The sequence below is a fragment of the Canis lupus genome, chromosome 10 (genome assembly GCF_011100685.1).
Source record: "Canis lupus familiaris isolate Mischka breed German Shepherd chromosome 10, alternate assembly UU_Cfam_GSD_1.0, whole genome shotgun sequence".
Classification (NCBI taxonomy): domain Eukaryota; kingdom Metazoa; phylum Chordata; class Mammalia; order Carnivora; family Canidae; genus Canis; species Canis lupus.
This window is the reverse complement of record NC_049231.1, coordinates 69139486-69154643: the sequence shown is the minus strand read 5'-3', so window position 1 is coordinate 69154643 and position 15158 is coordinate 69139486. Positions and strand designations below refer to the sequence as shown.

General features: G+C 42.6%; 1 protein-coding gene across 1 annotated transcript in view; it reads right to left on the bottom strand.

Moving 5' to 3' along the window:
* The window catches only part of ANTXR1 (ANTXR cell adhesion molecule 1), a 197874-nt gene that overhangs the window by 168882 nt on the left and 13834 nt on the right, over positions 1-15158 (bottom strand). Inside the window, exon 2 of the mRNA XM_038551488.1 lies at positions 3781-3852. Within this exon, the coding sequence (XP_038407416.1) occupies positions 3781-3852 (72 nt within the window). The remainder of the gene's footprint in view (positions 1-3780; positions 3853-15158) is intronic.

Sequence of the window (15158 nt, the reverse complement as noted above, 5' to 3'; positions counted from 1 at the left end):
GACCGCTGCAACTGTTCCCTAGCTGGGGATCTTGCTGGCCATCTTCCTTCGCTCCAATTCATTCTTCCCACTGCTTCCAGAACTGTTTTCCCAAAATGTAAATCAGACCTGTCACTCACCTGCTATAAAATCTCCAACGGCTTCTACTGCCTCTAGGATCAAGTCTACACTCATTTCCTTATGTCTGATGCATCTTTGGAAATGCTTATCATGGCGCTTACTACTTGCCAAGAGCCCAAGCAGTAGGTGGTGAATTGAATGTTGGTCTCCTGAAACAGACCTGGGCTCTCTGGCCAGGACACCATTCTGTCCCTTACCACTCACTGCTAATTAGCAAAACACCATGTCCTAAACGATAATAATGCCCATCGTAATTACCACAGTAATATAACAGTGGTCAACCTTATCAAGTGCTTACTACAGGCCAGGCACTGCTGTGAGTGATTGGCGTGTAGTAGCTCATGAAATTTGTAACAGCTTTATGAGGTCAGTACTATTATTATTTCTATCTTCCATGAAAGGAAATTGAGACCCTGAAGGATCAAGTAATTTCCCCAAGGTCACAGAGTGAGAGAATAGTGGATCTGGGGCTTAAAACCAAGCTCTGATTCTGGAACTTGGGCTCTTAAGCACCATATTATCCTGCTTCTTTTGTATATAGTTCAGCTCTGGAAAAAAATGAATCAGGTGAAAAAAGGGGCACGTAGGGCTCTAAGAGGCAATTGGTATATTCCGTATAGGAGTCTTGACAAGAGATCTAATTAGGGGGTTTTCAGCACATTGATGCGAGCGGAATTGTTCTAAGATAGTGTCAGCAGTGAGAAGGGAAGGGTGCCCCATCTAGAACCAACGCCAACATTTAAAGACCTGGCTCTGGTCAGCGGGTCTCCTCCAGAAGCCAGTGGAGAAGCGAATTTCAAGGAGCGAGAACTCTCCCTCAAGTGAAGCTCCTGTATCCAGCAGAGTAAGCACTGCGAGACACTCACTGTCTTTGTCCTCCTTAGGGCATCACTTAAGGGGCTTTGGTGAGAGCCAGCAGGTCGGGGGTGGGATGGAAGCCATCTGGTATGTATTCCTTGACGGTCAAGGAATGAATGATAAAAGTAAGGCTATGGAGACCTTGAATCTTTAAAGATATTTGAGTAAGAAACCAGTAAGAAATAGTTATCTATAGTATCTACAGAGTATCTATATATAGAGTATATAGAGAGAGTATATACTATATATCTATAGTATCTCCCGACATAATCAGGAGATTCATCATTTACTATTTGGGGCTTTTTTTTTTTAAGACACGGGGCAGGAGAGATTTGTTTATGTCTATCGATGTGGAAATAGAGCCAGAGGAAAGGTAGAGACAAAGTACAAGAGAGAAAGAGACCTGGAGGAGATTGGAGACAATGGGATAAAATGGACTAAAATGGAGGGGTCACCTTCAAAGGGAGGATATTTGAATCTCAGAGACACTGGGAAGGACACATATGCACCTTTTTAAGTAGGACTGGAACTTGAGGACTTCACTTTTCTGCTATTCCCAGGGTCCTTGGTGAAATAAGAGGTGAAATTCTTTGCCAAAAGTGATGGGTGAGAGGTGTGGGTTGGGGTCTTGAAGGAAACAGTGAAGAGTTAACATCATTGTTAGAAAATTGGGAGGGGGTCAGAATAAAGACAAATAAAAGAACTTGAAATTTCCAGGATCCCACTAAAATTGGAAATGGTAATATTTGTACTGGCATCAGCCACTGTTATTAAGTGAATAGCCCCCCTGCAGTGTCCCCTGCCTAGACTATTTTTTTAGACTATTTATTTAAATGACTAAATAAAAATAATCGATTCCTTTTCAAAATTTGTCCATTTACTCATAAATATTGATTGAGCACGTGCTACGTGTCAGATGCTACTACAGGCACCTGGGCTGCAGCGGGCAAAATACAGTTTTGCATGACAGTGACGTGATGTCTTGGTGCCACACTTTCAGGGGGTCCGGAGCCAAGAAGGGCCAGAGGAGACCACCAGAGGAAAGTGCCTCGTGGTCTGCTTTATGCCATGTCAACTTCTGTACTTCTCAGTTTCATCAGTAAAATGAAAGGATTAGGTTAAGCCCCCTCAACCCCTACTTCTCAGTGTCTTTAATACTCAGATAATGAGGCATCTGGAATTGCTGAATGAACTGGGAAAGAGAAGTGCTGAGTGGCCACTCTAAGCCAGGTGCGGGGTGCGGGGTGAGTTGGTTTGCACAAGCCTGGTCTTCTAAATTTTCTCGTGCAAACCAGGGTTCAACCAAGGCAAGTCAATTGCTACGGTTGCACAATGGAGCTTGGCTTCAAATCCACACCTGCCTAACCTCAAAGCCTTTCCCAGTAGACTCTTCACAAAGAACAGAAGGCCAGAGGAGCAAATAGAGACATAGCAGATACTGTCAAGTGTCCAGAGGCAGGTTTGTTCAGCAATCAAAAGGGCAGAATGGATATAATGGACGAGAGTATAGGAAAGGACACGCTGGCTCAATGACAAAGAGACTTTTCTGGAAACTGGAATTATCTGACTATTGGACCATTTGCCTCCAAAGACAGCAGTTCTCACTAGAGCTATTCAAGTTGAGGGTAGCGAACACCTCTTAGGATAGCTTGGGAAGTTGGTGCTTTGAATTCTAAGCTTCTACAATTCTCTCAAATACTTTGCTTTTAATATGACCCGTGTATTTGCTTCTTACTTCCTTTCCCCCTCTCTCCTCTCAGCATCTGCTTTTCCCATTCATTTGGGTTTAGATGCTTCCTGCTTGCAGCTTCCAATATTTGGCATCACAGAGAGGTCACCTCCTAACCCTTTCCCTCCAATCAGGCAGCCAGGAAAGAGACCAGGAACTGAATTCGTAGGGAACGCATTTGTCATTACATTGGTAATGGGGACAACCTGTCGTCTTCTTCTTCTTCTTCTTCTTCTTCTTCTTCTTCTTCTTCTTCTTCTTTTTTTTTTTGACAACCTCTCTTCTGAGATGAAGAACCTTATTCAAAGGAGTTTATGGTTAACTCACATGGGTTGGAAGACTCTACAGATGCCATGACACAGGAGTGGAGCTGCTTTAGGATTCACAATGATAGGACAATTTTACCAAAGGCCTTGATGACTAGCTTCAAGCACATCCACGGAGCTACAACAGCTGTGTCATCGCTTGGAGGCTGTACCCAAGGAGGGTGAAGTGACCTTCTTTCCTTTACTAGAGGGCATCTATAGCTACTGGAAAGTAGGAGCTCCAAGGCTCTGCAACCTTTATAGTGATGATGTTCAAAACTGCATTCTCCTCCCTTGGAAAGTGGTGTCAAGAATGCTCAGAGAATTCTATCTGATGGGACATACAGGTAGGCTGGCCAACACGGTAGTTCACTCAGGACTGAGGAGAACTCTGAGAATGCGAGATTTTTCAGTGCTATAGCCATGAAAGTTCTGGGCAGACTGGGATGAGTTGGTCACCTCATACCCTATACTGTTTACACATGAGTCCAGTTAGAATAAGTCAACTGGCCTAGAGTGGCGCAGCACTGTGAAAGGAATGCTGATGAAACTTCTAGAAGACTACATAGTCCAATAAGAGAGACAGAGGTAAAATTTAGGTCTTATAAGCAAAAGGTATTCTACTATGTGGTAAAGACGAAAGCAAAGCCAAGTCTCTGGTCCAACATGCGAGTCTACGTTTGTGAAAAGGCATGCCCACAGCCCTTAGAAGAATAACAAACTTAGGCCAGTTTGACTCCCGGCAGAGCACTAAACATTCTTTCTCACCTGATGAATTTATGAGCCAACTGTTCCACAAAGTAATAGATTTCATTCCAGTGGTGCAGCACACTTCCTGATCTAGGAAAACAAAAGCAGATGTTACTGAATCAGGTGTTCATTTTTCTTTACCTTGCATCATTTCTCTTTATGTTCTATTATTTTACACCCAATCTATCCATTAACCGGGGTTATTATCAGAAACTTCCGTAAAAAAAAAACAAAAAAAAAAACAAAAAAAAAAACAAAAAAAAAAAAGAAACTTCCGTAACTTTGGAAATTATTTGAAAAAATGTTTAGACTCAATGTTAGAGTTCCTTAAAATTTTGGTAAAGAACTTCCCTTCACTCTACCTTCTGCTCCTTTCACCCGCGCTCCACACACTAATGCAATATATAAATAAATAAACAAACAAATAAATAAATAAGATCCCTGGGTCCACCCAGATCCACAGGTCAGTTTTGAATCTTTAAGAAACCATTATTTTTGTGCTATCTAAATTATTCAGTGATTAGAGAAGAAAAATAATTCCAATGTATTTAAATGAAATTAGCACAAACTAGATGCCGGAACACACAAAGATAAACAAATCCCCCTCCTCAAAAAGAATAGAGTTTCATTGGTAAATATAGATGCAAAAATCTCTAAATAAAATATTAGCAAAACAAATGCAGCAGGAATCCAAAAGAATGATAATTAACTAATCGGTGGAGTTTATTTCGGGAATGTATCGATGGTTCAACATTTAACAAGAGCTAATGTAACTAGTCGCGCTGATAAGTAAAAGAAGAAAAACTATACAGCCTTTCATTATATTAAAAAAAGGAATCTTTTTCCTAAAAAGGAGGGAAGCGTTCTCTAGGACCTATGGAATTGTGGAATTTTAGATTTGGAAGGGAGCTTCTTTATTCCCAAGATTGACTTCTGTTTTTACTGATACCATTTACTGCAGCTTCGATTCAGCTTGTAAGCGTTTCCCCTAGAGCCCATACTCAAGCCGCCGCAGCGACGGCGCAGCAGGTTTTTCTATCTTATTCTTCTGTGTAGCTATGAGGCCCCTTTCTTTTTCCTTGAGAATCCGTGTCGGCTGAGCTCTGCGTTTCTGCTTATCATTCTAAGAGTCGTTGAGGTTAAGAGTTTGCACCATCTACTCTGAGATTTTGTACAGTTTCCACTGGTTTCAGATTACTTTTTAAAAATGCACTCATTTACCTCAATTTTAACTTCTAAGGAATTGTTGCTGTTTTTTTTTCTTTGTTTCAGATTATTTTATAGATATTTAAGAAGAATCTGTGCAATAGGTCTCGTGCCTTCCTTTCCATGGTACAGTATCTCAATAATTCTCACTCCGATGGAGTGTATTTCCATCTCTCTAAGAATTTACTTCTCTCTGCCCCACATCCAGAAATGATAGGTCTGTCTGATCCGAGCAAAAGTGACACAACATGTCACAGTCATACAGTGAAAGACTTCGTATCATAAGGCTATCTCACTTTCCCCAACTTAATCCAGAATTTCAATTCTAGGAAACATTCTGAAAGGATGTTTTATAAAGCTCAAACAGTGACTTTAAAAATGAAATGAAGATTAAAGGTCTAAAGGTAATCAAGGGAATTGTGAAAAAGAACAATAAAGCTGGAAAACTTGCCTTATCAGATATAATGACCCCGTATGCACAATACATAATATAATGGTGGCACCCATGAGATAGAAGAGAGAACCCAAACCTCGATCTACATGGGGTCTTGCTAGTTAGTGAAAAAGGGGATTCAAATGGAGGACAGAGAACTAATCCTTTTATAAATGATGCCGTGACGATGGATCTCTAATTGGAATAAACCAACTAGATCACTGTCTCATACCAAATGTAACCCAAGACGTACTAAAACGTAATGGAGACAGAACACGAAAGACTCCTAACTCTGGGAAATGAACTAGGGGTGGTGGAAGGAGAGGTGGGTGGGGGGTGGGGGTGACTGGGTGACGGGCACCGAGGTGGGCACTTGACCGGATGAGCATTGGGTGTTATTCCATATGTTGGCAAATTGAACACCAATAAAAAATAAATTTATAATTAAAAATAAATAAAACCTAATGGGAGGGGCACACGGTGGCTCAGTGGTGGAGCATCTGCCTTTGGCTCAGGGCGTGATCCTGGGGTCCTGGGACTGAGTCCTGTATGGGGCTCCCTGGAGGGAGCCTGCTCCTCCCTCTGCCTGTCTCTGCCTCTCTCTCTCTGTGTCTCTCATGAATAAGTAAATTTTTAAAAAATCTTTAAAACTTAATGGAAAAAACAAAACTTTAAATCCACTGGGCAAATTATAGAAGGAGACTTTGATGTCCTCAGGTTAGTGAAGGGTTTCTCTAGCTAGGTACAGAAAGTAGGAATCATTTTTTATGAAAAGGATAATTTTGACTACATGAAGTATCTACAATTCTGAATGACAAAAGGATGCCGTAAACAGGTTCAAAGACAAGAAAAGAGTGAAAGAAGAGGTCTGCAACAAATAAAAAAAGGCAAAAACTTTGTGCCCAGGATATGTAAAGAATTGGCAAAAGTGAATATTAAAAGGCAAACAATAGAAAAATAGAAAAGGATCTGAACAAGCAATCCCCCAAAGGATAGTAAATCAGCATTTGAAAAACACTGAACTCTTCTAGTAATACAGAAATACATATTTAAACCATTGTTTGGGGGAAGAACAAGCAATTTCCTGTGGCAGCAGGAGAGAGCCCTGCAGAGTAAGGGGTGGGGAGATGGGCAGATGGGGACAGGGATCCGGGTGAGGAGGGAGGTAGAGACCTCTCCTTCTTAAAAAAATAAACCTTTCCCAATAAACCTTTTCCTTTCTGGCCTCTCCGCCTTTACACATATTCCAGCTGCTTGGGACACTCCAAGTCTACGCTCGTAAACTCCTACTCATTCCTCAAGACTCAAAGCAGTCTCTGCCTCTTGGCCTTGGCCAACAGAGATGGGGCTCATTGCCCCTGCCCCATGCTCTCAGGGCACCCCGTCCATCTCAGTCATTATCCTCTGATGTTGGGTTGCAATCACTTCTTTTTCATGCTTTTCTCTGAGGGATTTTAGGATATTTGCCTCTCCAGCATCAACCTGCTTGTTCGATGGAAGAAAGAAGAGCATGGAAAGAAGAAGCCTCTATTGCTCAAGGAAGCCTCTTGATCTTTTGCCAGCTGGACACCAGCTCTTCCGCCCTCGTTTGGATAAACACTCTGGGTTTGGTACTCAGACGGCTCCAGCCGATTCCTGTGACCCCGCATGAACCTGAGGAGCCTTCCCAGATGGGTCAATGACTCTAGAGCATAGCTCCTTGGTGAATGGGACTACCTAATCGCCAACAAGGAAACCTAGTGGCAGCTGGGAGTCTCCCAAGAGCTCACCAGAACTGCATATACTAGCCCTGGGCTTTTAACCTTTGGAAACCTTTGGAAATCCTCTTTCATTAGGCGCAGCGGTTTAGCGCCGCCTGCAGCCCAGGGCGTGATCCTGGAGACCCTGGATCGAGTCCCACGTCAGGCTCCCTGCATGGAGCCTGCTTCTCCCTCTGCCTGTGTCTCTGCCTCTCTCTCTCTCTGTCTCTATGAATAAATAAGTAAAATCTTAAAAAAAAAAAAAAAAAAAGAATCCTGGCCATGGGCAGCCCGGGTGGCTCAGCGGTTTAGCTCCGCCTTCGGCCCAGGGCCTGATCCTGGAGACCCGGGATCAAGTCCAACATCGGGCTCCCTGCAGGAAGCCTGCTTCTCCCTCTGCCTGTGTCTCTGCCTCTCTCTCTCTCTTTCATGAATAAATAAACTCTTAAAAAAAAAAAAAAAAAAGAAAGAATCCTGGCCATCCTCCTGGACAGGATTCAATTGAATACTAAAAATCTCAAAGACTGGTCTCGGCTGCTTTCCTCCAGCCATGGGGGTAGATGGTCTGGTCCTGGGGGTCCTGGTGAGGGTCCAATGCTAGGTAAGAGCCTCAGAAGACGCAGCACATGGCCGATAAGCCATAGTCCAATCTAGAATTCTACAGCTCCTTTCCACTGAGATTTCCTTGAACACTGGTCATCTGTGCCCTCTTCCGAAATGCAGTGTCGTGTTTTACAGCACAAGTACTGTCTGAGGAGTAGGGTGAGATGCTTAGTGATTAGAGAGGAATCCCCATACTTCATCCCAAGTTTGAGTTCCTTATTCGCAGAGAAGTCCTGCAGCATGGGAGTGGCCCTGGGAGCCGAGGGGGCCAAGTGGTGGTAAAATAGGGACTCGATCCAGAACGGAAGGGACTATTCTTGGCTATCTGCGTGAAGGGCAGAGGTCTCGAGTAAATCCTCAGGGTGCCATTTCTTCGTTCTCAAGGCCTTACTTAACAGCCACAAATCATTTTGCATTCCTTTACTTACCCAGAGCCACTCGATCATAATTCACACTATCACACTCTCATAAAACACTTCATTTTCACTATTCTTCTATCTGACTGACTCGTAAAATGTATACAGTTTGGTGACATTCCTGTGATCTGTGAATGCTGGGTACAGAGGAAGATCCAAGAAATATCCTCAAGTGTTAAGAAAAGTCCGCATCTATCTGGAAACCTTCTTGCTGATGGGCAGGCATTGTATTTTCTCAAGAAGAAAATGAGACCCCGAAGACAAAACTAGAGGTAAGGAGAGATTGACAGGCTTGCTTCTCCCTTCCCAACTCTGCTAATAATGGCCCTGAGACCGCTGAAGTTTGTGGTTTCATATTTACACATGATCATTCTTTACACAATTATATAGGATAGATACCCTTTAGGGGACACATTTGAGATGTACATAGTCTGTTCCCTTAAGCATTGAGGATGAATGTAGCTTCTAAGATTCTGGAATCCAAACTGGTTTTGTCTTCTCTGGATTACCAGGGGATCCCAAGGGGCCTAAACTACTAAAGGAGCTGCTGCGTCTCCTTACCCCACACATGCACACTCTGTCCCACCCCAAGATTAAATTGCACCCTGGGAAAGGAAAGAGCCCTATGTCGGGTGCTTATGGTTTTAGCATGGAGGTGAGCTCATTGGGGGTGGTGCTCACGCTTAACCAAATCTGCAGGAGCAAAAGGCTTACCTGCCTGGTGCCACAGTCCTGCTCCTCTGCCTCATTACCACCCACTGGCCATAGCTAGATTCCCTAATCCTTAATTCTAAATACGTCATCCATGGAGCCTTGGAAGCTCTTCACTGTGACCTCACTTAAACTTCTGTCCTTCTCCCACAGGGATAGATATGTTGGGTCTTTGACTCGATTTGGATGTTCTATTAAGACAAGCATGTCTCATCTGCACTTTGCCTTATAAACTGATTTTCTGGATTGGAATCTGCCCTAATAGCTACTCCTAGAACAATCGATCCAGGGTGATGTGTCCATGTTTGGACCGCTGGCTTCCTCTCAACCCTCAGGACCCAAGTAAATTCCTGGTCACAGCCAGGAAAAGTAGGGTGTTGGATGGGGAAGTGGAGAGGGCAGATTCAACTCCAGCTTCTCTCCACCCTACAACATGGAAAACATTTCATTTATCATGCCAACCTGTTTAAGAGTTAATGATCTTAAAATCCCAGCTATCAGGTCCTGATATTATCTTCAGGCAGTAATGGCTCACCCGGCCATTGTTACCAAAGTTCCAAGGTAGAAATAAAAACGCCTTCTTAGTCCAGATATATGTAGTACTTGGAAATGTCCCATTGGACTCTGTTCTGTTTTTTTTTTTTTAAACTGCTTTTGAGACACAGTTGCTAGGCAAACAGTAGTCGGAGAGCTAAAATGCCCATGTTCCGGAAAATCAGCAGATGTGAAAGATCCCTGTTTTTGACTCAATTAAATCTTAGCTCAAATGTAATTCTAACCCCTGAAGATTTCCATGATCTACAGTGTGGAGGAATCAGGCCCCTTCTTGGGATTCTGTGCCTTGGTTCCACAAGTGCAAGCCTCAGTGAAATTTGAAATTTAAGTGGCCTCCAGAAATTCTGCTTGAACACAGTTCTGAAGAGTCCTGTGCTTGCAGGTCCATTCAACGGACCTGGGTCTACTGAAAATCAGAGTCAATGGGGACGCCTGGGTGGCTCAGTGGTTAAGCTCTGCTTTCATCTCAGGGCGTGATCCTGGAGTTCAGGGATCGAGTCCCTAAAGGGGAGCCTGCTTCTCCCTCCTCCCTCTGCCTGCGTCTCTGCCTCTCTCTGTGTGTCTCTAATGAATAAATAAATAAAATCTTAAAAAAAAATCAGTCAATGTCTTCTCACACCACCTCTGACTTGGCCTTGAGAAGGGTTACCCAGATCATGGGATGGCAAAGCTACCAGTCCTCACTACTAGCTCCACAAGAAGGTAGCTGCTGGGGGCAGCTCCAAAATTTCTCACTTATTTTTGTTTTTCTACGACCTCTCCAGTGTTTGGAACATGCTCAGAAGTCAACACATTTTTGCGACATTGCACTCACTGTGAGCTCCCAGTGAGATTCCGCACAGAGCCTAGCACTGCCCTCAGATTACTGCTTAATTACTTCCAAAGGTCTAATATGCAAAGAGTAGGAGCAAAAGAAGAACTCCGAGTCTCATTCTGATTTGTTTTCTGAAATACATTCTTTTGTGCTTATGTGAGTTTCCAAACCTCCCTGTGGTTAAGCTCCTTAGAAAACACAGGCTCTTTCCATTAGCCACACACACAACCGGAGTCAGAAAGAATCAAGTGGGCCAAATTGAGTTTCGACTGTCCCCCCTTCCTTTGCACATGGGTTAGAATAAGACGAAAGGGAAAACAGAGCTTGCATTTGGAACCATCACCCACGAGTCTTTAAATCCTGGAAGAGAGAGCTGCTCTAGCGATGGAAATTATAAAACTGACAGTCCCACTTTTCCTTAGCCCCACCCAGCTGAAGTCACTGATGTCCTAAGTGACCCACCCAGGTCCCCCGCTCATCCTGGACGGGTGCGCAGCCTCAGGCGCCACTGAGTGGGACAAGCAATTAGTTCGTCCGTCAAAGGTCCGGCGTTCGTTGGCCTCCTCCCTCTGCTCCCCAGCTTCTTCGCTGGCCTTCCTCTCATTCCTCCTAACCTCACATTGGGCTCCAATTGGCCAGAGCCCTAAACCCAGCCCAGGCCTTAGCCCTTATCCTCCTATTACTAACGGGGATCAGGGCCAAGCCTCCCTCCTGCTTCAAAAGCTTAACCTGGACTCTTGCCTCTATTCCAACTTCTTGAGACACCAGTCCAGACCCAAACCAAGCCACTGAGCCCTTGGAGTTTGGGGGCTCCTGCCTGTGTGGCGGAGACCCCAGTCCAGGATGCCCAGCCCCGTCCTACCGACTCGTGACGGATTCTCCCTTTAGTCAATCTGACAGATGGCTGTAAAAACAATGACTTTCAAGCTGTAGAATGCAACGTATTAGTGATTTGGGAAATCATTTGGGTGGGATGTTGCCAACATTAAAAACAAAATGAAATGGAACGGAACAGAAATCTTAGGATCTATCGCATGCTGCAATAGAAAGTAATACGTGAAACTTCTGGCCAATTATGTGCAAGTAATGGAGAGAGAGAGAGAGAGAGAGAGAGAGATTTAAACTGTATTTTTTTCTGGTGGAGCAGATCAAAAGGGTATTATGATGTAATGAGTAAAATATGTACTCCTTTAACCTCTGCTAGTTTGTCTTTTCCAGCACACGCACACCAAGAAAAACCTAAAATATGATATGATATCAATTATTGGCATGTTCGGTGCAAATTCAATACAAAATTGTAGTTGTTGGGCAGCTGTTCAAAAGATATTTCCTATCATTAAAACGTGGGATATGATAAGTGAGACCCCCCAGGGTACCCGCCAAAGGCACCAATGTGATCTGTGGGTGACCACCAGGCCATGGTGAGCAGACAAGGGTCCGGTCAGTCCTGTGGCTGCCAAGGAAGTCAGAGGCCCCTTCCGTGAGCATGCCCAGGGGTGCAACAAGCCAGATGGGTCCGAGAAGGGGGGTGCAGGGCGGGACAAAACCCCAAACCTAAGTTTACTGAATGTTTAAATTCTTGCACTGGGTTAAGAATTCCAATTTGGAAAAAAAGTCGTCTCCCCTCCTCGCCGTACCTGCACCCAGCAGGAGGGTCTTTCTTGGATAAACAAAGCAGCTGCAAATTATTTTCTACATTTCCAAGTAGAGTGAAAATAGGTTTTTTTTCCTACTCTGAGACACATAGATTTGTAATTACTGCGTTTCCTTACACAGAATTGTGGAGCAATCTACTCTTGAGGCTGTTCAGCCCGGCAGTTAGAGCACGGCCTTGGTGTGTGCTCATGTGAGTTCAGACTCTGATGGGAGTTCGAGCTCCTGCTCTTCCATTTACTAGTGTGACATCTGAACAAGATGTTTTGCTTTCTTACATGTCAGCTTGCTCCTTTATGGACGGGAATACTAGCATCTGCCTCCTAAGGATGGTTTTAAGGACTCCATCTCCTGTTCCAGGGCGCCAAGCACCCCGCTGGGAGCACGGTGCGCCCACGGGACCCGGGATCGCGGACTCCCTGCCCACTTACATGAGCAGTCAAGTCCCAGCCACGAGACCTGAAGTGCTCCCTTCCTTACCGGCACTGACACTTGGGATAATCTCTTTCTGAAATATCTGCAAGTTTTACAAATGGAAATGGGTCTTCATTATAATTTTTATTTGGATGTATTTAATTACATGCCACGGATTTTTTTCATATTTGCTGTTCATTTTCTGTTTTAAAAAACACTGAGTATCAATGAACACCAACCACATAATTTGCAGAATCCAGCGCAAAACGAAACGGAGCTCCTCTTTTTAAAAAATTACTAAGGATTTCAAGACGGTGACAGCAGAGCATTAATCTAAGCGCCTGACCCTTGTGAGCGTGGGCTCCTGGGTGGCGGCCCAGGTCTCGGGCCCTTGACGCTGACCCTGCCATCCACATGCTTTGCCCATTTTCTGTTGGGGTGCAAATGTTTCCTTAGCTCAGGGGTGGGCAGGGCCAGACAGTAAATATTTTACACTCCGGGGGTGACATGGTCTCTATGGCAACTACTCAAACCCGCTCTTGTGACACAAAGGTGGCCATTGATAAGACAGACAGAAAGTAGGTGTGGTGATGCTCCAGGACTATTTTATTTACAAAAACAATCCGCAGGCCATAGTTTACCAACCTCTAGCCTAGCCAGTGACTTTCAGTTTTCCTCATTACAAGATAATATAGAAAACTCTATATATTTTTTTCCTGGTAGCTGAAGTTTTAGGGTACTTTCGCTACTCATTTCCTGTTATTTATTGCTGAGAATGTGGACTGGAAAAATTGTGCCTTAAGATATATATGGAGCCATTCTTTGTGACTTAATAAATATTTCATGGGTCTTTGAAAGTTTATTCTCAAAAAAAAATGTTTATTCTCTGTGAAGTATAGGATTCAAATCTATTTATTAAAACAACCTCACTATTTTATTTTTTATTTAAATTCAATTAGTCGACATGGAGCACATCATTAGTTTCAGATGTAGTGTTCAATAAGTCATCAGTTGCATATAACACCCAGTGCCCATCACATCGCGTGCCCTCCTTAAGCTTCATTAATTATTATTCAGACCTTCTATGTCCTTTGAGTGCTTAAGTATTCAGAGAGATGTCTTTTCAGATTCTGCTGAGAAAATAAGTTAGTTTTCACCTTTGTTGGTCAAGAATAGATGAGGGTTATCTTAATACATTTCCTAAATATTGAGCATTCTTGCATTTCTAGGATAATTTTTACTGGGTGTTAGTATATTATGCTTTTACTCCACTGTTAGTTTTATTTTAATGACATTTGGTTTGGGATTTAAAGTCTTTATCTGGGGCACCTGGGTGGCTCGGAGGTTGAGTGTCTACCTTTGGCTCGGGTCGCGACCCCGGGGTCCTGGGATCCAGTCCTGCATCAGGTTCCCCATGAGGAGCCTGCTTCTCCCTCTGCCTGTGTCTCTGAATCTCTCATGAAGAAATAAATAAAATCTTAAAAAAAAAGAATTTAAAAAATAAAGTTTTTAATCAATTTGGTCAGGAGTTTTACATATGAACCTGTCTACTTTAGTAGATATTGGTACCAGATATATGCTAGCTTTCTAAAATAAATTGGGAGACTTTCTGTTTTTCTGTTTTCTGGAAGAGTATAATACTAAAATTTTCTGTTCTGTGATAGAACTTTCCACAAAACCAACTGGTCCAAAACCAAAGGACCTATTCACAAAGGGAAATTAGTCCCTCTCAATGTCCAGATTCTACTGGGGAAGGGCAAAATTGGAAAGATCCAGAATTTCACCTAAAGGAATTTTTTAAAATCACCACTATTAGACTCTTATTATCATTATGGTTCAAAATTTAGGGATTTCCATTCCTCCCACTACCCCGTAGGGAGACTTGAGAGGAAGAAGAGGAGTTTGGGAGCTAAAAGTAAGCTACATGTTTTCTTTTGTTTATTTGTTTTGTATATGCATGTAGTATGAGCATTTTTTTCTTATCCTGTGTAAAAAATTTACATTTTTCCTTTTTTCTTTTGAGAATCTATTCTTTTTTGTGTTTTATTGCATAGCCTCATATTAACTTTTCCAGGGCCAATTACTTCTATTTCTTTTATACGATATCTTTTTCTTGTTTGGTATTTCCAACATATTCTCCACTTGGATGTCAATATTTTCAAGTGATGTTTTTTTCAGAGAGGGTATGTGGATGACATACATTTTGAATTTTTTTATGTCTGAGAAAGCCTAGCTATGGAATTTAAATGCCACATTTCACTCAGGACTCTATAATTATTGAGGTTTTCTTTTGAGTATTTAATGTTGTAGATGAAAGAGACAAAAAAATCTAATGTCAATCTGAGTCTTGCTTTTTTTTGTTTGCAGGGGAACGGAAACCTATTTTTCTTTCCTTTTTGGAAGAATGTAGACATTGCTATTCATCACATATTTTAAGAACTTATCAAAGGTTGTGTACTTGGTGAATCCTTTAAAAATTAATAAGGCTGAGTATTTGGTAAGTCCTCTAAACGTTCTCTTTTCTCTTCCTAGAATTTTTATTGTAAATATAGTGTATATAGTTTTTGTATAGTGTATATATATAAATTATTGTGTATGTGTGTGTGTGTATACATATCCCGTTCCTAGGCTTTGTATTACTTATCTCTTGTCTGTCATTTTCACCTCTGTATTCTTTCTGCTTGAGTTCTAGGAAAAGTTTCTTCTGAGGAACTGAATTTACTTTCTGCAATATTCAGTATGGTGGACATTGTTTCCAATGGATTTCAATAGTCAGAAATAGCATATTTTCTCTCCAAAAGCTTATTTTCAGCTTGTTCCTTTCTCATGACAGGATGCTCTTGTTCGTTGAT